The sequence below is a fragment of the Branchiostoma belcheri genome, unplaced genomic scaffold (genome assembly GCF_001625305.1).
Source record: "Branchiostoma belcheri isolate BF01 breed outbred unplaced genomic scaffold, Haploidv18h27 scaffold41, whole genome shotgun sequence".
NCBI classification, from domain to species: Eukaryota; Metazoa; Chordata; class Leptocardii; order Amphioxiformes; family Branchiostomatidae; genus Branchiostoma; species Branchiostoma belcheri.
In genome coordinates, this window is record NW_017804032.1 from 2,090,593 (window position 1) to 2,118,076 (window position 27,484).

Consider the following 27,484-nt stretch of genomic DNA (forward strand, 5'->3'; position numbering starts at 1 on the left):
TGCTTATTGTTATTTTCAAAGGTTTCAATCATAACACCTATAGTTTTATTCATATGCAAGAATAGTCAACCAGGAAAATTCTTCAGCCGACATTTGGACAGGAATGGTTTATTGTGCCATATAAGCCAGGCATCTCTATACTTCTATGTACAAGAGTATGATACTGTAATAGATATATGTACAACATAAGTTACATCACTTTTTAAGTTAAAAATGAGCATAATACAAACACTGTAGCTGACTTCATTCATTGGTGAAACCGTATGCTATGCGTGATATGCATTTTATAAAGCAGGTTTATCATACGACTTGTTGAATGACAATTAAAATTCCTCATTTTCGATCAACCAGAGGACGTTAGTCCTGAACACACATTCCATCCATGTCTTGCCCTGTATGGTGATCCTTCATAAACAATGTAGCAACAACTTAATTGGCTGAAACTGTTAAAATTCAGTAGTGAGCATTGATACAGTGGACTGGAAAACTACTTTGTTAAAAAAAAAAATGAAAACTGAGTCTGCATTTCAGTAGCAGTGCAAAATGTCTTGCATCTTGTTCCTCCAGTGGGCCTAATCATACTAACCATTTCCACTGATATTTCGTAGTTGATAAAGAGATAGCAGATATTCCATTACATGTACCTAAAAATGTACAGTTAGGACAATATAACAGAGCAACAGAGACAAAATATTCAGAACACAGAATGACAGTTCTTGCTGCAACTTCAAAGAGCAAAAATAAAGTAGAGGAAAATACAGCACAAATCTGCCAAAATAAATTGACCAAAAACAAGTTCAAGCTGATCCCTGTTCCAAGTGTTAACATTAACATTTATCAGTGATGCACTGAATCCACAACAGTAGAGTATACATTGTGTGACTGTACTGCCCAGTTCTTAAGTCTTAGTAAACTGTCATTTTACTCACTCCAACATTTCAGATTGGTCCCTCTGACAGGGTAAGACAAGTCGTTGCCTATATTGTGTGTTGCACAGTACAAGTTCTTGTTACAGACTATTGCATGCACTATCAGCTCCCTTTTTGCAACTACATACAAGCACCATGCTTAGGCCAGCTATGTTGTGTGCTCTTCCAGTGCAGCTTTTTTCTCCTTAACAGTGTGCTGTACCCTGTACAATGCTGTCTAATACTGGTGTCCAGAAGGGAATTGCTGGTGCTGTCTGGCAGGCTGTTGCGGAGGCGGTACTGGTGCTGTCTGGTTCCCAGACAGCTGTCTCTGGAGGTGCTGTACCAGAGCAGCTGTCTGTTGCTGTTGCGCTGTCCTCTGCACTCCCATGACACTCTGCTGCATCAGGCTCTGCTGCATCTGCTGCTGCTGCTGTTGCTGCTGCGCCTGTTGCAGCTGCTGCTGAAGCTGTCTCTGCCGTGCCTGCTGCGCCTGCTGCTGTGCCTGTTGCTGTGCTTGCTGCTGTTGTTGCTGCTGTGCTGGGTACATGTTTGCCTGCTGCATGGGGTCAGTAGACATCATGGGGCCTCCACCACCCATCGTATTCCTGTATGAAAACGTGTATTCGACAAAGGTTGTAATATCTTAAACAAAAAGCATAGTATAAAAGGCTACTGAAAATAACATTTTACCTGGGAGAGAGGCCAACATTTGAGAGTAATACGTAACAGCATATTTCACTCCATCTCCCTCCTTAATATCTTGCACAAATCAGCATAGTATGAAAGGCCACTGAAAATTACATTCAGTTGTACTTAACTAGAGAGGCAAACATTTGCAAGCAAATAGAGCACATTTCACTCCATCTCCCTCCCACAAAAGGAGCACCAACCTTCCAGGCTGCCCCATGCTCATGGCCTGATGCGTGGGCTGAGTCATGGAGGGTCCTGTTCCCTGTGCCATGTACTGGTTCTGCTGCGAGACGGCCATGTTGCCCATCATGCCTGCGGACTGGCTGGTGCTGTAGCTGGTGCTGTAGGGAGGGGAGATCATGCTGCTGCCCGCTGGCTCGGGGTGGGGGGCCGGCATCACCCCCTGGGACATCTGCTGATGCTGGGCACTGTACCCTCCGTAACCCTGCAACATCAGAGGTACAATGTAAAGGGTAAAGTTCATTCTCATCTGAGGTGAAGCATTATGCTTTTTCAAGTAACTTATTGTGCAGTGCAGCTTTGCTACAGCCAAGCACACGGGCCACTCCTACTCTTCTCAATAATGTGTTAGGTTCATGTACGTGCAGGTGTTTAGTGCTTGAGGTTTTGGCTGAAGCTCCCTCATACAAAGACATCAGAAGGGAACAAGAGAACTTGTCCTTGTTATTTTCACAAGCAAGTTTCCGTACAGATTTGACCAAGCTAATTCCAACCGTGTGAATAAAATACAAAGTAAAACCTGGAAAAAAATTGAAAGTAATAAAAAACTGTACAGTTGGTGGATTTAAATCATTTCTACAAAGAGGAAGGCCACATCATGCAAGATGAGCTGTCCTTTTAAAAAAGTCAGAGGCATATATCAATATCAGAAGTATTTTGCTCACTGATCAAAATCTTTCACATAAATTTTTTAAATTAACAATCTTTTCTAATTATAATCTAAATGTAACTTTCAGTCTTTAGATCCACAAATAAGGAAACATAATTGACTTAAAATGAGAAAAAGTAGAAAAGCAAAGAAACTCAAATAAAAAAACAAAAACAAACCGGTTTTCTTTGTGACTGTTGGTTGTGTACCTGCTGCTGCGGCAGGTGGTGGAGAGATGGCTGTTTGTCGTACGGAGAGTACATGGGCGGCTGTGAGCCACCTGCCTGGCCACCTGGCTGCAGGTTCTGCTGCGCAGGTGCCTGCAGACGCTGCCGCAGGTGCTGGTTACGCCACCTGTGGGACAAGTGATCCACCAATCAATTAAACAAACAAGCAAACAGTCAATCATGAAAGTTAATCTGTGTTGGTAGTTACATTCAAAAATGTTTGATCCTACACAAATGGCTATTTACATCAGGGTCCATCACCCTTCACTCAACCCCGACAGGGGCCGACATCATCTACCAGATACCGTTGACCCAGTAATGATGTCACACTTCAAAGAAGCCACGTGACAAATCTCACTGGGTCAGTCTACTGTGGAAGACCAGAGTGACTGGTCAAAAGCTCTACCTTCCTATTTCAACACAAGAAAGAGTAGGTTTAGTGTGAATGCTATTCAGCACCAAAGAAAGCTCCTGTAATGAACAAGTGCTTCAGAGGGTTTTACATGTACGTACCGTTGCAGCTGTAACTGTTGGTTGTTGACCGGGTGGTTCCCGGGTTGTCGCGCCCGCAACATCGAACTCAACGCCGCCTTTGGGTTGATCATTCCCATGGGCCTTTGCTCCATTCTCGGACCTCCTAAAAAATAACAACAAAGTGGAAACTTATTCATACCAAACCATAATCTTTCTTAGAAGTAGATACAATGAAACATTGACTACGAAAGATCATTAACGTCTTATTGCCTGATGTTTCTGACTTAAGGAGAGATGCTGCTGCAGTGAGCGTTGTTAGTTCAGTGCCCAGAAGTGGCCCTTGTGGCTTTGTACTGAGCAAACTCTAAATCCCTCCTGCTATAAAATTGCAACATGATGTAACCCGACATTGGTTACCATGGAGACAGACATCTGGTTCAGGTCACTGACCTTATTGATTTGCAGTAGGAAACGGGAAAAACATCTGTTTCTTTGGTTAACAAAATCAAACATACCTGGTGGTAGTGGCTGTTGATACCCATAAGACGGGTGAGGGTTGGGTTGGAGATAGTAGTTAGGCTGCATCATGTGCTGCTGCTCCCCATACGGTGGGATCTGGTTCATTAAGGTGCTCGTATGGCTCTGTGGTAGGTAGGAAAGATGCATGAAATTCACACAAAAAGTTTCTTACCCTAGCAATCATAGTAATATTTCTAGATTACACTTCTACAAAAAGTTTTCAAATGAAGTTACATATTAGTTAATAAGACAGCTATCTTCAACAGATTATCAATTGTGTCAGACATATATCTGATACTCCTTCAAAATATCAAGATCTTAAACGACCATCTTTGTTCACTTCACATCTATTCAGGTATACTTGCCTGGGAGAGGCGAGAAATCCTACAAGACTGCAGTAAAGTTAAAGGAGGATAAAAGTAGTAGTAAGTATGATGATGTTAAGACATTGTGTTGATAGAAACAATGACTACAATATAGTGCAGTAGGTGCAAGGTTGTGCAGTACTGTAGTATATTGTATTGTCTTCTGCATTCCCTTGGTTGTCAGCAAGACAGGGTATGACAGTAGGTGAAGTGAGCTTGACCACCTACATGTAGGCTCTAGTTGGTATCTCCCAAGCGCACTTTGAGCAAAGAGTCTCTGGCATTGACAATGGGGTCTAAGAGTGATTCATAGACCCTCTAACAGTCTAAGGGTATAGTATATGTGCAGTGTTGTACTGTAACAGTAGTATGGTATTATGACAAGAAAAAAAATGAGTGAGTGTGTAGAATAGAGCAGCATGGATTGGTTTTCATTGAAGTAGCTGAAATGGTGACTTGGATGACAATCTGTCTTCCCCTTTTGAATTACTGTGATAGGTACAGGTGTGCCTGGCCCCTACTGAGACCTGGCCCCTCATGGTTTACAGTACATGACAGGTGTGTGAACAGACCTGGTCTCTGTTGGACTGGTTGACAGCCTTGGACTGTCTCCGTTTCCTGGCCGCTGCTGCTTTGGCTTTCTTGGGCGTCTGAGCCGGCTTGGGCTCCGGCTGCTTGATCGGGTCTGGTGTCTGCTTCCCTTGGTCCTACAAGGGTTAACAATTTACATTCAATAATGTAATTCAAAATGTACATACTGTTTAAACTTTACGAAAAATCAGTATGTCATTTTGAACATATGATAAGACTTATTACATCACTAATTCAAAAATGCTACTCACAGTACTCAAATGAAAGCTCATCTGTGTTGGTAAAATCCATAGCCATAGAGTTTAACTTTGATCCAACACACAAAAAAAACTTTCTCTCAAGTTAACTCTCAAGTTTAACCATTACTCTCAGTACCATACACAAAACTTACTTGAGCAGGAGCTGCAGTTTCCTCCTCCTCCACCGGGGGGAGTGGTGGAGGCTCCAGGTAGTACTCCATGGGTTTCTTCCTGGTGTGAGTGTGGTGCAGCAGCAGTCGGTGCTGCTCTTCATACAGCAGAGGTTTCCTCTCCATACGGACCGCTCCAAACCAGGACCAGGACAGGGGACCAGGGTTCTTGTGTCCCTCCAGAAGGTCCCATCCTGAAACCTTCTGTTTGCTGGCAACTTGGAGTCCCTGACATGGAGCAAAAAATAGATTTTTTTGTTCGAAATAACAGTTTACACCTGTTTCAGAATGGCAACAACAAGATTAACTTTCAAGCCACTCTAGTATCTTCTAGACAAACAACTTTCAAAACAACTCTGATCCTGATTGGTTGGTGGTCATCCAAATCCAATGAACAACCCTCTGAGAAACCTTACAGTCCTCCATTCCTCATTGGCTGGCTGTTAGCCAATAAGCAGCCCTGTAACATATCGATACAGAGGAAGATAACACAGTACCTGCTTCTTGTCAATGGAGTCGAAGTCAGCAATCTTGTTGCCTTTTGTGTCTATGAGGCTTCCCATTGGCTCACAGGTGATGACATCAGTAAACTGTTTAGACAGTGGCAGCAGCTGTCTCACTTTGTCCACTCCTGGGGAGTGTTTGTCACCAAGCTCTTTCTGTAAGAAAAAAGAAACAACATCTGTAGTAGAATATCCGTGAATAGTTTTATCAGGTTGGTAAGTCACTGAGTAAAGAGACTCTTTTTACACAACTATCATTCTATGTCTTTTATTCAGCCGACCTTTCGGTGACCGTCTGTCACCTTCCTCAGGGTAGTTCTGACTGGTTCACATTGCATCTATAGCAGCGACACCTGTGCTGCAGTGCAATGTGAACCAGTCAGAATTGCCCAAAAGGAAGGTGACAGACGGTCACCAAAATGTTGGCTGAATAAAAGATTTGATTGTGTGAAAAGAGTCTCTTTACTCTGTAGTAGAATATGTATGAAAACAGCTAGGTTTTGGCTATTTCTGAAGAATGACATGCCCTTTTCTTGCAATACTATTGCAAAAATATTCTGTAACTCTGGATACCTTGGAGGTTTGTAATGAACCGACATACCTTGAGTTTCTTGATAAGGTTGATGTATATTCTTCTCTCATCCCCAGTGCTAGGACTACTGTCCCGTGACTCTGACGCCATGGTGCTACTCAGTAGTACACACAGCATGTCCAGCACTGTGGTAAACAGGGCACTACAAAAACAAACAAACAAACAAACAAAGATGTGCATGAATGAAATAGTACATGTAATGTTATGCTTGTTTCTGAAGACAAGTAATTATGTTTACTGAAGGAAAACATATTGTTTTTGTACATTTCCTCTTCTTCTCCAAACCAAAAAGGTCAATGACCTGAACCAGACTGCTTCCATGGCAACTAGTGTTGGGTTACATAATGTTGCAATATTATAGCAGGAGGGATTTAGACTCTTGTCTGACCATATACATGTATATGTGTTTGAGTAAGAATTAAAAGAGCAGACCATATGCAAAGGTAAACATTATGCATTTTGCTTTGCAAATGTTCCCTTTCTAGTTTGTCAAGTTTACTTTTCCTTTGTGTAATGGAAAAGTCTTTGATAGCTGGTTGGTTTCATGGTTGAAAAGTGATGGAAATTTTAAATGTAGGACTGGTTAAAATGCTAGCCAGAGAGCATGAATGAAAGTGTACCTGTTGTTCTGTGGGTCCACAGTCCCTGAGCTGATGAGCTGCAGCAGTAACAAGGCCCAGTCTGTAGTCAGCTGGGTGCTGCGCTGAACTGTGTCAAACATTCCACCCAACTGCACACAAATAAAACAGAAATTACGTCATTTTATTAGCAACAATCCAAATAGATCGTGATGTGTATGAAGAGACTGTAACATATAAAAATGGTACAACATTTTGTAGTATAAAGACTAGTACTCCTATTGTTTGGATTATCTATCACATACGATGTACTTACCAGGCTTAGTCTTAATTGTAAGGATTCCTCCAACATCTTCTTGTTTTTCACATCCTCAAAGAAGTGTTCCTGTAAAGATGGCCAGGAGAGAAAAACATACAGTCTAAGAAAATGCTTAATAACACTATATACATGCTTATGTCTAATTGAAACTGGTGTATAATCTAACTGAATCTAATCTATGCTCATTTCTGTCACAGCAGTGGCTGTACTCACATCCTTTTCTTTGGCCTGCAGCAGCTGTGTCAGCTGTGTCTGTAGGGAGGACAGCAGACCCTCACGCTGTTCATCCTGTCCTTTCAGACAGGTCAGCACCACGGACAGGAAGGGCTGCTGGTTCAACAGAGACAGCCTACAAAACAACAACAGCAGTCAGCTGAAATATAATCATTGCACAGGACAGCATGATGCTGTGCTGTTCAAGACAAAAGGTCGGGTGGAAAAGCAGATTACTGAGACAGCCAAGGAAACAGCATCCCAGCTGTCAGCAAATGTACAAGTCCACGTAATCTATGAATAAATATACAGCAAGCTGTTTCAGATTATGAATGTAGGAAATCATTGCTGTTCATTAATGTTTTCCTTGCACACCATGTTCATATAACGTTACATTTTATATCATTCTCGACTTGCTGTCAACAATTTTGATTGAATCGATTTATCACCCCCTCAACATTCAAAAAATCAAAAACATTTCCAAGAATCTAAAAACGTCAATCTACCAGATACGTACATTTTCTGAGCTTGTGTACATGTACTGCATGTACATGTAGTTACGTACGTTTTCTGAGCTTGGCGTTCCCTGTCAGCCTTGGACCTGGCAAAGCAGCTGTTGCCGCTCTCCAGCACCTGGCCAGCTGCACGCAGCACCCGCCCCTGCACCGAGCTGGGCATCTTGGAGATCAGGGGGGCCACCAGCCAGCTGTTGTGCCACTCCACATCCTCCCTACAGATGAGATGATAAGTCTATCGTTATTCTGTGTTACGGTAGAGGGGGAGAAGGGGGGATGTGCAGTAACTTGCAGAGCAGAGAGTTCAAGGTATGAACAGACTATGACTCTCTGACAACTATTTATTGAGGAGATGAAAAACCTAATTAGTACCTAATTATCTACAAAGGAAATGATCTAATTAAAAGGTTATCAAGTTGCTTACTTGGCCTCTCCCTTGTCTCCTTGTGTTGTCTGGCGTTGGAACACTTCGATGGTGCAGTGGGCTATCTTATCAAGTAAACTGTTCATCTCCTAAAATATAAAACAGTTTAGTTGAAATAGATTTGGAGCAAGCCAGATGAAACTTTCAAGGCACTTTACTGAAGTATGAGCACTTCCAAGTCATCAATCTTTTACGTAAAAAAGTAGAAAACTCAGACTGAGTCTCTTATATCAAAAATTCATTCAGATTGATTAGATTTAAATGATTTTTTTCACTGTATGAAAGAACCTACCGAAGGCGGACACTGTTTTATCATGACCTGAAGTTCCAGCCAGGACACACGCAGCCACCACTTGTCAAGCCGCTACAGGGAGAGTCACAAGAAAACAATCATATCATTTGAGAACAATATTATTCTATAGTTTGCACTAATTTTGGTTTTCGGAATTCATTTTAATCATGCAGGATATTATTCAAGAATTAATATATACCGGTAGCCACAGGTAATACCTGTAGAATTTGACTGATGACTTGTTTTTGTTTATCACCACTGTCATCATCATCCAGCAGTCCTGGCATGCCTTCTGGGTAACAGATCAACTGCAGCAGGTTCTGGGCCTATGGGGAGAAATATGACAATTATTAAAATCTTATATCATAGTCTGTATGGCTGAACTACATGTATATCACATACATGTATGGCTACACTATATTGTACTGTAGTGCATCATGGCTGTACTGTATGGCTATACTGTATGGCTATACTGTATGGCTTTACTACATGGCTGTACTGTATGGTTGTACCATATAGCTATACCGTATGGCTGTACCATATAGCTATACAGTATGGCTGTACTGTATGGCTGTACTGTATGGCTATACCATTTGGATATACAGTAATGTATGGTTGTACCATATTTCTGTACTATACATGTACTATGGCTATACTATGTGGCTGTACAGTATTGCAGTACTGTATAAATGAGCGTACTATACAGCTGTACCTAACTGTACTATATAGCTGCTGTACCTGTTGCTGTGACAGCATGGGGTCCAGCAGGAGTTCTGCTGTACAGAGCCCCTCTGGGTCGTGCAGACATCGCTCCTGTACCCACTCCTGCTGACAGATGGTGCGCAGACAGTACTTGGCATACTCATGGAGACTGGCATTCTCAAGGTGACCTGAAGGTGGGGAGGGGGGCATAACTACAGGTTAACAGAATCTCTTAAAAGAAACTTGTACCTTGTTTAAATTTCCCCCTTCAGACAAAGTAAAGGTGTGTATATCTGCAATACCATAACATACCATGCATACTATAATAACTAGAAAGATAACATTTACAAAGCAAATGCATAATGTTTACTTTTGCATATTGTCTGCTCTGTTAATTCTTACTCAAACACACTCATATATATGGTGACAGATGTCTAAATCCCTCCTGCTATGAAATTGCTACATGGTGTAACACAACACCAGTTACCATGGTGGTAGACTGTCTGGTTCAGGTCATTGACCTTTTGTGTTTGAAGAAGAGGAAACTGAGCAAAAACAATATGTTTTCCTTCGATAAACATAATAAATCATGACTGTAAACTACACAGGCCTTACCTGACCCACGTGACCCTGACCCTCCCCCAAGGTCGAGGTCAAGGTCGTCTAGTCCTGAGATGGGGGCGAAGAGGCTGGAGATGCTGATCTCACCTGAGGAGTTTGTATTGTTACCTGGGCCTCCCGAGGTGTGGCCGGCATCACCTGGACACACAACACAGGGGTAACATCAACGTCTGAACGTCTGACGAATGTTGCAGTAGAAGACAAAAAAATTTGTATGGTTCCTTCCCATCGGGCATGTCAGGGGATCGAAGCCCGGACCTCTTGGTTCAAAACCAAGACTAGTGCTCTGACGATTATTACTACTACATGTACTACTAAGCTTAGTATGAAGTTTAAAGAAAACCATACTGCATGCGGGCAATGCAAGGCAATGTAGGACCAAAAAGGCAGGTCATCATCAATTGTTTATTTCACAAGCACAATCAATATTAAGCTGTATGTTGCCATCTTGCAGCCATAGGCTGTTAAAGTTGTTATGGTAATGCAATCATTCTAAACAAATGGTGTAAAATGAGGCATTCTAAGAATTTTAAAGGTTGAAATTATGGCCAAACAAGTCAAGGATGAAGAATATGGCTACATGTGTACATGTGCCATGGCAAGGTTAGTAGTCAATCTGAATTTTCTACTTTCAACAGAAACTGTTCCCAATGGTAAGAGGGCCCATGATAAAATTGTGTAACACACCTATTCCCAAACAAATTCAGAGAATGTCTCAACAACGCCTCCTAGTGGTGCCACAAAAAAGTGCAGAAAAGTTGAAATCTCACCAAGCATCAGCACGGCTTTGAGTACAGCCAGCACGGCCCCCACACTCATGCTGTTGTGTGCAGCATACAGCAGGTGGCGGTCGCAGGACGACCTGATGTGGAAGATGTTGCGGTGGCCGGGCTTCTTGGCGTCCACGGGCTCCGGCGAGCCGCGGCGGAACAGGTGCAGCAGCAGGTGGCAGGTCAGACGCGCACCTGGCTCCGCATCCTGGTCTCCTCCAGCTGGGAATGCAAATACATGTATTGTGTCATAATTATGCAGGATAGGCTAATACATTGCACTTTTCTTTAAAAATTTTTTGTTGCTTTAAAGTGTGAAGTTAGCAGTCACTGTTAAAAGACAAATATTTCATAGCTGCAAATTTTTGTAATCTCTTTAAATATAATACAAAAGTCAAGGAAACCACATAAAATAAAGACTGGAAAAGCAAACTGAATGTATTTACAAACTAAAGACATGCCCCAAAGCCAAAAAATTTTGAACCATCTTTTTTTCCACCTACCAGAAGGGCAGGCTGCCATGAGTGCAGGGATGGCCACATGTTTGACGAAGTCCTCCAGACTGAAGCAGTGTCGAGCAATCAGGATAGCTGTGAACACCGCTAGTGAGTCATGGATGGACAAGTCTCCAACCTGCAGGGACAAAGTTTAGAACATGTCTCAACAACGCCTCCTAGTGGTGATATGAAAAAGTGCAGAACTGTACAGCATTGTGTAAAAAATTAGATGCAGATTTGCCTACTTACATCTACACTGCAGAGAAGGTCATTGAAGCCACATCCATGGTTAGAGGAACAGCAGAGGGCTTTCAGTACACCGAGCCACTCTGAACTCAGGGAGTTACAGAACGCAGTCAGCTCAGAGCACAGAACTGAAATCTCATTGATCCTGTGGATTGAAAGAAAAGATGGCAGTGTTAACTTCACAAGTTTACAATTTCTTGTATTAGACTACTGTGTAACAAATTTTCTTCACATGTTAACTCTTACCTGCTTCCTTGTACAAGGAAAGTCAATATACAGTTCTCAAACAAACTTTGGTGGGCAATGTAAAACATTGCTAAATGCATGTATTTCTATACAACTTACAAGTCAACATACTAGGTGGCGCTTTTCGGGGCAGCCGCACGAAAACGTCGCTCCGTGTTTTGTGTGTGATTTTAGCAAAGTTATTACCTTTTTAGCCCCCCAGTGCAATATTCTGTATGTCCGAAAGTTTCCTGAAGCCCTTCGGACTTGTTATGTACGTGTGTGGACCTGTTTTATGCAACTTTAGACTGTTTATTGCTTGGACACCATCGAGTCCTGCATAATGGCTTCCTGCCCAAGAGCGATCGTCCGGTACTCCTTGGATTTTCTTCGGGGTTTGAAGAAGACATCTGCCCCGGTCGGCTCAGAAATCAAGAACAACTTACTCAGCCTGGGACTGTGGAAACTACGGAGCAGACCTAGAGGGACTAAAGCTGGACAATATTTTAAACGTAAGATTTCTACAGTTGTTGGGAACAGAACATTGATATGCAAATACGCTGGCTTCAATCTCGATGGTAAACAACCACATCCACACATATGTAAAGTAGCCGGTGAATTCCAGCCTGTACTGGAGAGAGATGGCATGTTTACAGCGAGGGAACTGCCCGGAGTTCGAGGCGTTCTGAGGGACAATCCTGGAGCATCCGTTCCCGGCCGCGTCCTGTCCAGCGACAGCTCTAGTCTTCGTCAGCGCTCACCGGCGATCATCTTGCAGAGACCGAGACTGGTAGTACCGATCCCATCTTCGAACACTCAGAGCTCTGTAAATAAGCCGAACATTTCTCGACAGAACACTGTACCATCAGTTCTCTTATGTAACGCTCGGTCGTTAGCGAACAAGCTTGATGAGTTTCACTCGGTGTTGTTATCTGAGAATGTAGAAGTAGCAGGTGTGTCTGAAACCTGGTTCAGTGACGATGTCCCTACTGATTTTTGGTCGTTAGATGGGTACACCACGTTCACTAAATCTAGAGAACACAGACGTGGTGGCGGGGTAGCCTTGTATGTAAGGGATGGTATAGCTACTCACCAGATTGTTGACATTAATGTCCCAGACGAATTAGAATGTATGTGGCTCATGCTGCGCCCTAAGCGCCTACCTAGGAAGGTCTCGTCTATCATCGTATGTATAGTGTACGCACCGCCGAACTCTGATTGTGATGAAACTTTAAGGCAACACTTGTTAGACACCATAGACAAATTGAGAACCCAATATGATAGTGCAGGTTACTTGATTATGGGCGATTTTAACCGTATTGACATGTCTGATGTGTGCTCTGGCAATGGTCTTCAACAAATTGTAAATGTTCCAACCAGATCCGAGGCTATTCTTGACCTCATAATGACAAACCTTACTGATTTCTATCACCCGCCCACTGTGACCTCGCCATTGGGGCGCAGTGACCATAACTTGATTCTACTGAACCCCAAACACCAGAAGGTCTTTAACAAGACTACAAAACGTCAGGTACGACCTATGATGGAGTCCAACATCCGATCGTTCGGTCAGTGGATAACCCAGTATCAGTGGGAAGAAGTCTTGGAGGCACGGGGAACACAGAACAAAACATCGGCCTTCTACAGGATTTTAACCCATGCAATCGATACATACTTTCCCATCAAAGTAATCAAGACTCACATCCAAGACAAACCATGGATGTCACCAGTGATCAAGACCGCGATCAAGCTCCGTCAGCGCGCGTTCGAGGGTCAGGACTGGGTAACATGGCGAACACTTCGCAATAAAGTCCAAAGAGCAATTAAAAGGGCCAAAAGTGAGTTCTACAGCAACAGAGTTCAGAAACTAAAGAAGCAAAATCCTAGTGCTTGGTATAAGGAGCTGAAAGTTCTCACCGGCACACAGAGGAAAGAGATGGTGGTAAGAGTGCAAGGTGTACCTGACACCCCGAGTGATATTGCAAATATCATCAACAACAAGTTCACCGACATCACAACATCCCTACCACCGCTTGACGTCACCAAGCTACCAGCGTTTCTTCCGTCACGCGCTCCCCCACAGTTCTTCCATGGGAGGTGTACAACAAACTGTTACAAGTGAAGGTGAAGAAATCACCTGGGCCGGATGGAATAAACGGCGTCCTACTGAAAGAGTTTGCATACGAACTCTGCACGCCGATCGCGAATATCTTTAACGAGTCTCTGTATGAAGGCATAGTGCCACGGGAGTGGAAGGAAGCTGTTGTTGTTCCACTTCCTAAGTCTCACCCACCAAGCATCAACAGTTACGTCCAGTCTCACTGACGTCTTTAATCGCGAAGGTTTGTGAGGGATTCATCGCTTCGTGGGTACTACAGGACATCGGTAACAACATATCTCCCAGTCAGTTTGGATGTCTGAAGGGTCGTTCGACGACGCATTGTCTTGTAACTTGGCCGACCACCTGTTCAAGTCGGCAGACAGGCGTGGAACAAGCAGCACGTGGGTACTGACGGACTTTAGTAAGGCTTTCGATCTTGTAGATCATACCACAGCCATACGTCACCTCCTGGAGCTTGGAGTCCGCCCGGAACTTGTTCCATGGATTGCCAACTTTCACACTGACCGGAGTCAGAAAACCAGGTACCAGGGAACTCTCTCGCAAGTGAAACATCTTACATGTGGCCTGGCACAGGGAACGAAACTCGGCCCTATTGTCTTTATAGCTCACGTCAATAGCATCACCGACAACCTGACCGCTAAGTCGTGGGCATTTGTGGATGATCTGAACCTGATCGAAACAAGACTTGCTGCACATCCACCTACACTACAGGGCGATCTTGACAACCTCTCTACGTGGACAGAAACCAACAGAATGAAACTGAACCCGGGAAAGTGTAAGGCAATGCAAGTCTGCTTTGTCCGGATTCCTCCTCCTCCTCCTGTTCTCACCATTGGCGGCCATGAACTTGAAGTTGTCAGTATCGCCAAGTGCTTAGGAGTAACCTTTCAGTCAGATCTGAAGTGGGACATGCACGTCCTGGAAATGTGTAAAAAGGGGAACCAAAGGCTGTATCTCCTATGTAGGCTGAGGCAGTTTCACCTACCAACACACGACTTGGTTACTGTTTACACGAGTTTCGTACGGCCGGTCCTGGAGTATGCAACACCCCTGTGGCACCCAGGCTTAACGTCCAGTCAACGGAGAAAGATAGAGAACATCCAAGTGCGGGCAACTAAGATCATCCTCGGCAACACCTTTCACAGTTACTCTGCAGCATGTGAAGCACTACAACTCCAGAAACTCGAAGACCGACGTGTCTCTCTGTGCCTGAAGTTTGCCCAGAAGCTGTACAAGTCTGAACAGTACAGACATTGGTTTCCTCGACTTCGGGGAGAGATCAGTGGGAGGGAAACAAGACAGAACAAAAAACTAGACCAATTGCCAGCACGCACAGCAAGATATGCGAAAAGCCCGTTGCCTTACCTCGTACAGCTTTTAAACAGCACTCTGTAATGTAATCCTGTAATGTACATGCCGTTATATATTTGATTTTAATCTAGTACTTTTAATGAGGTTGGTATTTTAACTTTTAGTGTTGTATTGTAAATATGTAATGATTTTATTGCCACAATATGTTTTTATACAATGTACGGGACATGTAATTCAGCCTTCGGGCTGTGAGGTGTTTCAAATAAAACCCGCATTATTAGGTATTTATCTGCCATCCTCTTTAGCATTGAACCACAGCACTTTGTCTGTGCACCATACCTGCATTAAGTTGTCTAGTAGAACAGATAATAATTTTTCAGGGAGAGATTTCTAAAAAAAGTCTCTTCATAATAAAATATAGTACTGTACAAACCTGTTAATGTCTTGTCCATTACAGATGATCAGTAGCACATTGCACACAAAACTATAGCGGTTGGCTGGGTGCTCGTTCAACTTTTTGGCCAGCGACAATCGCTCTCTTGGCTGTTGTAATATGTTTATCCTGTAATCGTAATAAAACGACAGACTGAATTACTTGACAGTCTAGAATAGTCAAGGAAGATTATGGAATCTGGCATGGTCTACTTAAATTTTCTTTGAGTCACAAATATATACATTTTGTACAACTAGCACAAGCATACAGTGTTTCAAAGTATGAGGCTCACCTGGGGTTTTCCACAATGTCTAACATGAAGTCAGGGTTCCACAGGAGGTTAGACGCTGACGGCTGGATACTGACAAAAACGGTATTCTTCACTCTAGAGCAGGCTGAGCTAAACACATCGCCAAACCGTTGCTGAAAAAAAAGCAGTCTATTATTAAACTCATTATGTCCTACATTTGTATTACGCCTTTAAATCATAATCATCACAGGAATACAACAATGCCTAACAGCGTGCTGGGACATCTGACCTTGAGATGTGAAGAGGAGGTGTAGAGGTCGTACAGGTAGGCCAGGATGCACCTCTCAGGGGAGGAACAATCTGACGGATTCCCCACGTGTTTCACTACACTGCACAGTCTGGAATACAACAACACAATAGTAAAAGCCATAAGCTACAAATAAAAATCTTTTAAGTCCCAAAAATAGTTTCATCTGTTTGGTAAAGCATAGGATATTAGGGTTTCCTTTTACAAATCACTCTCACCTGCTTGCGTTTCAAATTTTGTCAATCAGACACCTTCCTCAGAGCTTCTGCTTTCAAAGCTATATGAAGTTGTTTGGGATTGTGTTCTTGCTGAAAAAGTTGCCACTTACATCAGCTACAGATAGCGGTGAGAAGCAATTCTCCTGTCAGAAGCTCTGAGGAAGGTGTTTGATAGACATCAAAATGCCCCCCCCAGGTAACAGTCTATACTGATTGTGTGAAAGGGGAACCCTAATAGCCAATGTTTTAAGTCATACAGAAACAACTTTCAAAGAAGTCTTATCCAACTCTACTTCAACAAAAACGAAACCCCCAAAAATAACAACTTTTCTTACCCTTCAAACACAGTGACAGATCTTTGTTGGTCCACCAGCAGACAGGCATGGTAGCGTCTGAGTACTGCCACGATACACAGGCACAGACTGGTGGTGTAGGACCCCGCTAGACTGGAGGACTTCAGCATCAGTTCTGCCTCTACCTGGCTCAGCTCTGTCAACAGCTGCAAGAATAGGAATTAAAACTTAACATACTCATAGCCCACTAATTCATAATACATGCATGCCAATACATGTACTAGTTTTGTTAGTAAAAGCCAAAATGCAGCTTTTGGTGAAAATTGTTTGCAAAATCAAATTATGGTAGCATTAAACAATCTGTGCAAGGAGGATCTAGAAAAATAAAGCATATTGCATGTATCAAGAACTTAACAGAACTAGAAACAATGGCCCAAGAGAAACGTAGTAGTGTTTGCCTTTTGTTTACGCTTATGTTTGACCAAAATAAAAGTCAGCATTGAAATCTATGGCCTAATAATTCCAAATTAGACATCTGTTTTTAAGTTCTTTACATGCTCAAGTGAGAGTTCTGAAGGCTTCACAGTTCACACCCCTTTACCTGAATAGTAAAGTCCAGCAGCCCATGTATGTTGAGTGCCAGCTCCATGAGGTCCAGTACAAAGGTAATGTGCTCTATAGGGGGGAGGTGGGCATTGGTCCCTGCTAGGAACCCTGACACCATCTCCAGGATGTGGTGTGTACACGTGTGGGTCACCGTGTGCTGGTCAAAATACGTCAGCTGCTGGACCTGAAAACAAAAAACTTTAGTACTGCTGTGTACTGGTTCGATGGACTGGTTCCAGAATCCAGACTGGTTCAAGTAAAAAAAAACATACCGTACGGTATTAGTAAATGTTGGGAACCAGTTCCAGTTGGTCCAAGAAACAAGTGGATGACGTAAAGCTTGGAAAGAAGTTTTTAAAGGATTTTTCACCAGTTGGAGATAAACAAAACCACTAAGCAGCTTTGTTTGAAACTGCAAGTCACTAGCTGTTTATTTTGCTGCATGAAAGATAAATTCAAATAGCTGTAAGTAAATGGTAAAACTCTGCATGCTGCCTCAATGTTTGCACTCTTGGAGTACACTGTACTTTCTACTTTTCTAGTTCAGATCTGTATTCAATATGTTTGCTTTAGAGTTAGACTGCCATTCTAGGTTTGTTCCCAATAGAAAGAAGCAATCAAAGGTAGATTATTAAATTCTTTATTTCAGGAAGAAGTTTGTAGTTCCCACCTTTTCCTTCAGCCCCCGTAGGTCCACAGGAGTGTCAGACTTGCTCTGTTTCTTACTCTTGCTCTCCTCCTTCTTCTCCACTCCTCCCAGCTTGTTTAGACCCTTCTGGATCTCCTTGGTCATTTTTCTCACCTGAAGAAATTGATTGACACAGCAATAAATGGATTACAACTCACAAGTCAAAATTTTTCCAGATGATATGATTTTGGCAAGACCAAATTGATGTAGACCCAAAATACTTTATATGTTTCCCCTCACAGAAAGAAATAATATTTTTTTTGCTCCGTTTTGTCTTCTTCCATTCCAAACAAATGAGGTCAATGACCCAGACCAGATGACTGTCATCATGGTAACTGGTGCTGTAGCAGACACCCTTGGTCTTGAATTACATTATGTAGCAAGTGTCAGTGCAGAGTTAGAGGGGCTGGTTGCCATATAATATACATGTTTGAATGTAACTAAATAGGAATAGGCAGAGCGGTAGTTTTTTGGGCTAGGCCATGTGAAGGTAGACATAATACATTTGCTTTGCAAATGTAGTTTACATGGTTCCATAATGGTTCTTGATTTTTCAATGATTAAAAATGACCATGAAAAATGGTGGAAATTTCAAAATTCCAAACCTGATGCTTGGCCTCGTCGCGAGCCTTCCCGACCCCGTACAGCAGCACCAGGCGCTGGTTGTGCTCGTGAGCGGAGTTGTCGTGAGGCAGCGGGAAGTTACGCGCGTACTGGATGTGTCGCAGGGACTTGTTCTGTTCCTGCCGCTGCGCAGAACTCTTGCTGTTATCTTCTTCTGTCTCCATCTTGGTTTCCTGACAGAAGGCAAATCAGTATTAGGCTAAAATTTCATCATCAAAACTTGAAATACATAAACCATATACAGTCTTGTGCTGTCAGCTGTTTGAAAACCAATGTTTACCAAAGGAAAACATACAAATGTATTATATTTCTGTTTCTTCTTCCGTTCCAACACTGCATCAGAATTTTGAACGTTGCAGACAATATCTTTTCCAACACAACATTTGGAAACTACAGAGGGAGTGTTAACCTTATATATGCGAATACAACCTTAAATGAGACGTTCTGCCAAAGTACTATGAACAATACATTACGGGTTTCGCGCAGGTGCAGTACCTTCTGCCGAAGTGCTCTGTTGTCCTACCTTTTCCTCCTCCTGGTCCACAGGTTCTACCTCAGGATGTAGCAGGTCCAGCTGGTCCAGGTCTGACTCCAGGTCTGTCTGTAACAGTCTCTCCAGGTGGGAGCTCGACTTCTCCGACTAGGAAAACATTCATTAAAATGGTATATTATGACATAAGTTCTTTCAACAGTGACAAGTTGGAAGGGACCAAGGATACGTAAACAAGATGGACTGATAGTCATCGAAAATTTGGAGGTCAGTATCCTTACCCTTCCAACTTGTCACTGTTGAAAGAATCATCTAGTAACTGTATCTATACGTGACAAATGAATCTCTTCAACGATATAAGTTATATCACAACAGTTGCAATATTATGAAAGCGGTATTACAGAAGTGATATTACAGAAATTGGCTGTAAAACATTGTCCAGAAAATATTCCAGGATTTTCGGAAAAGTGCAGCTCAGATCTTTCATAGATATCTTGCGACAAAAGTCTCTTTTAAAGCTTCTCAATCTTTTCCAAAATGAAAGTTTTTCTACAGTGCCAACCTAATTTGTCCTACCTTATCAAAAAAAAATTTTTAATCCTTTGTAGAATGTTGACATCTTTAGTGTATGGAAAATGGATAATGACATTTTCGAGCACGACACCACCCACAGATTAAAGATGGTACAAACCCTTAAGTCACAACTATGCACAATAATACACAGTATTTCATAAAAATTTAGCAAATAACCAGCCATACCTTACTGTGTCCCTGTTCCCCCTTCCCATCAGGCATTGGACTGGGAGCTACCATTTCTGAGTCAGTAGGGGTGTGCAGCAGGTCACCCCGTGATATCAGCGTGCACATGTAGGCATCGTGGGAGAAGACTTCGCTGCGTATCAACTCGCTGAACAGTAGAACCAGGTTGGCGAAGGCTTGGCGTTCCTCGTCGCTGATTTCTTCACCATTATCTGCAGTGGAATTACAAAAATGTTCATCAACACAAACATGAATTGAATGTCTTTTAATCAGCTTTTTTTGCGGTGGGTTTTGCCTTTTGATGTCAAATGGTATAGTGGCTAAGGTAAGCAGACAAGTGATCGAGAAGTCACAGTTTTTTTTACTCAATTCCTTGCATTTCTGACTAAACATTATGTCCTTGGGTAAAGCAATTTGCATAATTTTCCTCACTACACCCAAGTGTAAAATGGGTACCTGACTTTGGTTGGGGAGGTAAAAGGCAGTGGAAGGAGAGGGATGGACTCCACCTTCCAATACCCTACCCTAGACACAGTGGATCAAAAACCCACTGCATTTACGGCCTCAAAAGGGCCATGGGACTATCATTACCTTTTCTAACAACTTTGTAAAACTTTATTACAATAATAACACCCTTTACCAACTATACCTAGCATGGGAGCTTTGGTGTCCAGAAACCTCATGAGCAGCTGTTGAAATGGGGGCAGACCGTTGTTGCTTAACGATGCAGATGAGATGGACTCTTTCTCATCCATAGTCTCCATTTCACCCAACCTCTGTGTGCATAGTAAACATGATAGATACATGTATTAGTAAGATTCAGGGATCAAAATACTGGGTGTATGTGCACCTTAGTGCACCCAAATTTGGAGCTGTGCACCCAATTTTTTTCGGAGGTTTACGTATGTCAAGATGTTAAATGTTCATGTATAGAGCGCATTCTTAACATCTAAGTGCCAGAAAATTGATAAAATCATTCTTGTACTACTTTTTTTTACAAATGAAACATACAGTGTAATTAGATTTTGCCGACATTCTACTTATTTCAATTCATATGGTGCATCCAAAATATTTTTGTGCACCCAATTTTTTAGGTTGAGTGCACCAGTGAGTGCACCTATTCCTAAGAATGAATTTTGAGCCCTGAAGATGGAAATATCAAAATAAAATTAGCAGTGTTCAAGTAAAGCACAATAGGACTCAGGAGCTATAATAGGTTTGGTAACCAGGCTACAATACTCCACACTTCACATAATCACAATGCTTACCTCTGTCTCCATTTCCACCTGTTGTTTTTCCAGCAGATATGCCACCACCATGGCCCTGTGCTCCCCCGCTCTCTTAGTGGTCACTCCCCACTCACACAGCAAGTCTATGATGGCATCGTTGTTGGACGAACACTGTTTTTCAAAACAAAAGAAAAAACATGTTTTGAGAATTTAACTCTTACAAAACTGCAACAAAATCTGTTATTAACTGTTATAGTAAATGTTACTGTTTGTAATACAACATGCTTTTAGTAATTTTAAAGAGTAAAAATTTTTTCATAAAAATTTTGTAAAATTTTTTTGTAAATTATTTTTTGTAAAAATTTTTTCATAAAAAATTTTATGGGTAGACCCCTAAACTTGAATGGTATATTCCAGAATATCATTACCTCAGCACCATTTTTGCCATGGGAGCTACCAAATATCCTGTTGTAGAGGGTGTCCAGTGAGTTGTTGGAGTCCATCCGGTCAAACGTGTGCTTGTCCAGAATCTCTAGGACGGTCAGCATGGCACTGATGGTTGACCCTGTTCTGGACTGCTGACATTTGTCCGACGACCACTTCACCTCCGCCGCCTGGCCACGCTGTCTGATCTCATCTTCCCGCGCCCGGATGTTACTGCGGATCTGCAGAAGGTTTTGTTTTGTTTTATTTATTTGTAGTACAATGAATAAACATAACATGATAAAGAATAAAAATGGAAAAACAGTGTGCAGGAGGCGATGGGAAGTGTAAACGTAATGGTACGTTTATTTTTTTGGCCCGAACATCCGCCCAGTACATTCTAGTTTGGATGGTACGATTAATCATTTTTCAACATCTGAGCATTTTAAAGAATTTATCAAGTATGGATTTAGACCCTTGGTTTCTAGTTCACATCTATTTCATCATCATCGCAGCTTCATTCAGCTGCCACTGAAGCATGTCATCACCCCAAGCCTATGTAAATATCCTCACCTGATTGGCTGCTGAAGCTAACCCGGATGGGAGAGGTAGACTGGAGGGTGCACAGGGTAGGATGTCCAGTGGGGACCCCGTCACTGCACTAGACTTGGACTCTCCCACCCCGTTCCACACCAACGCAGTGGGACAGCACAAGGTGACAGTCTGTAGGATACAGCTCAAACCTAGAACTGTTGGGCACAACAGATCGGAATATTGTTTAATAACTACTATTTTCATAATTTACCAGGAAAAGCTTGAGATAAAGCTTGAGGTAAAGCCATAATCATATATATTTCATCTTTCTACAAACTGTTTGTTGCATCTTTCCATCTCTTCACAAGCTCCCTTACATCTGCTAAAAGCTCTAACAGGTACCTCCACACAAAAATGCAACACATGTCTCCAGCTTTACTACTCACCCACAGCTCTGTGATGACAACAGTGCTGAACCTCACTGTACACAGCAGAAACAGGGTTGGCAGACCTGAAATAAAAATTACAGTAAAGTTCCTTGTATTCTGATTGAAAACAGAAATGCTGACAGACCCACTGAAAGATTTTCAGTTTCTGTACCTAAATGGCTGAAAGGTTTTTGTTGAATAGGTCCTGATAGAAACTAGAAACAAAGCAAATGCTCTGTTAATTCTTCCTCAAAGACATTCATATATATGGTCAGACAGGAGACTAAATGCCTCCTACTATAAAATTGCAACATGATGTTACAACACTAGTTACCATGGTAACAGACAGTCTGGTTCAGGTCATTGACCTTTTTGGCTTGAAGGAGAAGAAGAAGAGGAAACGTAGCAAAAACAATAAAATTTCCTTCGATAAACATAAAAAGTGAGTGGGAACATTTAGACATGAAACTCACCCCTGTCCTACAGAAGACTGGTTGTTGAGGGCTGCGCTTGCACAGGGGGAGTCGCTGCACATGATGGCGATCTTCTTCGCACATGTGTACGCAAGGCGACGGCTCAGCTGCTGGGATTGCACGAAGTCGTCCACGTACTGCCGAGGAAAAAAAAAAACATCAAACCTGGCTGTAACAACCCTTTCCAAGTCTTTAAATCTCTCCCCATAGGCATAAGTGACCTGCCCAAGAAGGCCACCTGTCCAAGAAGACCACTTGACTTTGGTCCCCTGGGTGGCCTTCTTGGGTAGGCGAGGTACCTTTGGTTTAGATGCAGTAGCGCCTCCTGACAGAAACCGTCAGAACTACAGAACCAGTGTCTATGCTTACCTGTAGTAACATCGGGAGGAACAGCCGCAGCATGCTGTCGTCCGATGACTTGGTACGGTCCAGCAAATCCAACAGCCAAGTCAGCAGTTCCTGTCGGTCAAGTAGGCCCTCCTGGGGCAGAGGTGAAAGGGCAAAGGTCAGTGATCTGCTGATATCTCATGAAGTAGCAATTGAAAAAAAAACTTTTCAACTAGAAAGGTAACATTTGCAAAGCAAATGCACAATGTTTACCTTTGCATATGGTCTGCTCTGTTAATTCTTACTCAAACACATTCACATATAAATATGGTCAACATATATGGGCAGACAGGAGTCTAAATCCCTCCCGCTATAAAATTGCAACATGATGTAACCCAACGTTAGTTACCATGATATCTGGATCAGGTCATTGACCTTATTGGTCAAAAACAATATGTTTTCCTTTGGTAAACATAACAAGTCAGGAAAAGTTTTCACGGCTAGCATTTTTTTTACGACCAATGAGAATCTCCGTACCTGAAACAAGTAGAAGGTGAGCCTGGTGTTGTACTGCCAGAGTTTCATGGCTTGTTCTGTGTCCTGGCTCATGGTTGGTCCGTTGGTGCCCAGCAGGTTGGAGCAGGACTGGGAGCCCCCTGCGGGAGGGGGGGTCTGCTGGTAATGTTCGCTGATCTTACTCAGCTGTTCCTTCAGAAACCGCGTCATGGCCTGGGTCCATTCTGAGGGGAGAGAAAGAGTTCAAATTAGAAGTAGAACTGACTTCACTGACAGTCTCAACAAAGACTATTTCTGCAGTCTTCATCATTTCAGTCCACCCTCCTACTTGTACACATTTTATAATAAGTACCTTTAATGATTATCATTACAACACTGAATGTGGAAGGCCTAAACCCATAAGGTCGACCAAGGAAGATACAGATCCACAACATGTTATTTATTAGGGAGGCTTTTAAACTCCTTAAGTTATATATATGTGGCATGAAGAAAGGGGGTTAAAATCCTTGCATTAACCCACAGGATAGACTTTTAGAGGAAAATGGCATGCTGCCATCAAGCCACAGCACCAACGTGTAGCATGTCCGATCCACAGGGAACAACAGATGTTAAACAGGATAGTGAGGGAGTGTAGGATTTAAGAATAGCCCTGGCTAAGCCTCATAAACACATTTGTTGCTACAATTGTTACAGCAACTGTAACTGTGCTAGTAACAGTGTTTTATGTGCACTCAATGATAGAGCTTGTTTTTGCACCTTACCTTGGCTTGGATCGTTCATTTGTCGCTTCTTTATCTTGGCTTCCGAGATGGCGACATAGTACGCCGAGGTCATCTTCACAAACCAGGTCGCACGCAGTAACGGGACGGAATACTCACACAGGAATGAGAAGATTTCCTCTTTTTTGTTAAATATCGGCACCTGAAAAGTAAAAAATAGTCAGCAAAACATGTATAAGAAAAGCAATTAACTTACACTTCCTATAAATATACAGTACAGTAATCTACTAGAAAATCATGACAAATAATCACTCATTGAAATAATCCCCACCTTTTTAGACAGGGCCATGAGAGGTTTTTGGCCTGCCAAGTCTTGGAACCACACATTGATGGCACTCCTAGAACGGGCAGTTACCTACAAAAACCAAGAAAGAATGTTATACATCCACAACTTTTCCACGTTGAAAATTTCTCAAAAGACGAGTGACTTGCAGTTAAGCAATAACAGTGTTGTTGAAAACCCCATGTGGACCCACCGGCCAGAAGTTGTCTTTAGCATTGATAGGTGGTTTCTTCCTCCCTGGTTCTTGCAGTGTGTTCAGCTTCTGTTTCTCAGCGAGGATTGCTGCAAAAGCCTCGCCGAACTTAGATGTGTCTATGTTACAGTTCCTGGCTGTTCCATGCTGGAGGAACACAATGGAAAAATATGATTTTAAAAACAAAGTCTGCAGCTGATAGTATAATCTGCTGTCCTGAAGAAGAGAGAGAAAATATAATAAAACAACTAGTAGTATACTCCAAAAAGCAGTTACTCAAGCAACTGGATATGATTTTGATCCAGTTGCTTGAGTAACTGCTTTTTGGCGTATCGTATTACCTGGATGTCTAACCTTCATCGACGCAACTAGTATACTGTAGTGATGATCCATAAAATGGGAATAGCTGGTGCATATTTTTAAGGTACTTTCCGCATCACAAAAGTACATCATCAAGTCAACATTGACTAACAACAACAACAAAGTAAAAGCTTTACCGTACTTTGCGTTTCTTTTAACCGTTGATGTATGCAATTCAATATACATATTCACTGTATATGTATATTATAGTATATGTATGAATTTAACCATATACAGCACAAGAACATTGTCTCCACTTGCCTCGGGCATGTTAAAAATTCAGTCTACTAAAGTTACCTCATCTGAGAAGTTGGGTTGGTTGTTGTATCCTTGTTTAACACTTGTGGCAGTGAGTTCATCCTGTGAGATAGGGAAAAAATTATGTCATGTTCAGTAATTATGGATTACGTGAAAGTCTCACTTTGGTTCGAGCCTATGTGCACACTTTAATAAACATAGCTGACGAAAAAATGTATATGCATGTTCTAGAGTCTACGTCATTTTTCTACATCTGTGAAAGGCTGATCATAAATTACATTATATTATTCATTGACTTCCTAGAATTTCCTATCTCCTAAAATGCTATATTTGCCGTGCTGGTTGATATTACCATCGCATATTACCGTGCTACAGGGCTTCTTTTATTGTTTTATTACATTATTGCAAGCAAGAGAATTACAATACAACAATCGCCAAGGCTACATCCTTGATAAATTTATTTGAAACTCCTTGCATACATGCGAAAGCCATAACTAGAAAATCAAGATACATGTACCATAAATTTTATGACTTAATCCACACCATCTACTCAATTGGTGATCAAAAATGCCTAGGATATTAAGAACAACTTGCGAAGTATTAATAAAGTACTCCGCAAAACGATATCTGCCGTACTTTCATAACATTATCACCAAGAAGCCACATAAATTTGCTCAAGAATTCGTCTTTGTTTTTTGTTGTCGTCTCCGAAGGCCAGGATTTTGAACGCCCGAATCGCGCCTCCCCGTCCCTCCTAAGCATCAGCGACGCGTTTTATCGTATCCCTAGTCTTCCTCCTTACCTCTCTCTGTTTCGGATCTTGTGGATAGACGTCTGGAGGGCCCAGTCTCGGTCTTTTTAACGGCCGGTACTCGTAACAAACAGTCGCGCCCGCCATGACGGGGCCTGGGTGATGACGATATCACGCCTCCCGGGAGGAACACAGGCAGAGCACACTAAAAATAGGGGCGTTTCAGAAATTTTTACAAATCATAAACCAGTCTTTATTTTAGATAGTAAAAGCTCTTATACTACATAAAGAACATGTTTCAATTGATAGAATGTGCTATTTTAGGACATACAGGGATTTTGATTTATTTCAATGTTGACAGCGATCCCCGTTAGATGGTTGGTCTGACCCACTTCTACCCTAAAACGTGGACAAGTCAGATGTTGCACTTCAAAATCTTTGCTTGGTCTTTTTGACGACCCTGGTTTTCCCTTCATGGCTTCAAAAGAAGGCATTGAACCCCCTACGATATCAGGTAACGGTATTGAGAATTGAGCACAATGTTTTTACGTAACACTTAAACAGTAGCCATCTACTGACAAGTATCTTCTTGGCTGTCAGTGTCAATGTTATTCTGGCAACGTTTACAAAGGTTACCTAGTGATGATTTGGCCACGTCTAGCGAAGTAGTAGACGTTGAACTAGGACAACTACAGCGTTTATACAACGTTTAGATTATGTTGACAACCAAAGAGAGTGGCAATCTTCTTTTGCCGGTCTAATCACCTGATCTAAATACTTTACTAGTAAATCATCTATTGATGAGTGATCTATTATTAGCCCACCTAAATTATGTTTGACATGTTTGATCATGGAGGTAAAAAAAATCGATTTTTTAGCTCCATGGTTTGATAGCTTAAACAGGCATGTTGAGCATTAGCTAGTTTGTAGATTTCAAGTTTCTGTGATGCTTTGTTCCTTTTATACATGCACAAATATATGTATATCCAATTTTGATATGGGGGATTTTAAGGGGCGGATTTCAAAAGAGTCCCTTTCAAAAGCTGCAATTTGTAATATAATTTTGTTAAAAAAAAAAAAAATTTAATCATAGTACATACATGTATATAACGTTATTGCAGGAACTGGTCTACAAATGATCCAGACACATTTTTCTTGTCTTCTCACCTGAGGTGATACTCAGCCTACAGCTATAACGTGCAGTCTTCTTTAGCTGCCAGACAACATTCATGATTACTTCGTGACTGGTCTAGCACA

The 27,484-nt window shown here is 42.0% G+C and overlaps 1 protein-coding gene across 1 annotated transcript; it reads right to left on the reverse strand.

Annotated features, from left to right (window-relative positions):
* Nucleotides 1–97: 97 nt before the first annotated feature.
* On the reverse strand, nucleotides 98–26,391 carry LOC109477821 (mediator of RNA polymerase II transcription subunit 12-like protein). Its single transcript, XM_019779237.1, has 43 exons — nucleotides 26,279–26,391; nucleotides 25,516–25,578; nucleotides 24,859–25,005; nucleotides 24,654–24,737; nucleotides 24,365–24,524; nucleotides 23,625–23,827; nucleotides 23,130–23,240; nucleotides 22,761–22,897; nucleotides 22,306–22,370; nucleotides 21,899–22,074; nucleotides 21,331–21,567; nucleotides 20,942–21,073; nucleotides 20,323–20,449; nucleotides 19,674–19,885; nucleotides 18,948–19,064; nucleotides 18,406–18,597; nucleotides 17,783–17,914; nucleotides 17,108–17,296; nucleotides 16,549–16,712; nucleotides 15,978–16,086; nucleotides 15,731–15,861; nucleotides 15,439–15,567; nucleotides 11,351–11,492; nucleotides 11,108–11,237; nucleotides 10,605–10,826; nucleotides 9,829–9,972; nucleotides 9,250–9,401; nucleotides 8,730–8,837; nucleotides 8,512–8,583; nucleotides 8,220–8,308; nucleotides 7,846–8,010; nucleotides 7,281–7,416; nucleotides 7,065–7,133; nucleotides 6,791–6,900; nucleotides 6,180–6,312; nucleotides 5,573–5,734; nucleotides 5,058–5,303; nucleotides 4,648–4,782; nucleotides 3,707–3,833; nucleotides 3,231–3,354; nucleotides 2,670–2,844; nucleotides 1,802–2,046; nucleotides 98–1,516 (listed from the first exon to the last, which is right to left on the reverse strand). Exons 1-43 carry the CDS (start codon nucleotides 26,372–26,374, stop codon nucleotides 1,147–1,149), a joined length of 6,369 nt encoding a protein of 2,122 aa, XP_019634796.1. The 5' UTR covers nucleotides 26,375–26,391; the 3' UTR covers nucleotides 98–1,146.
* Nucleotides 26,392–27,484: the final 1,093 nt, after the last annotated feature.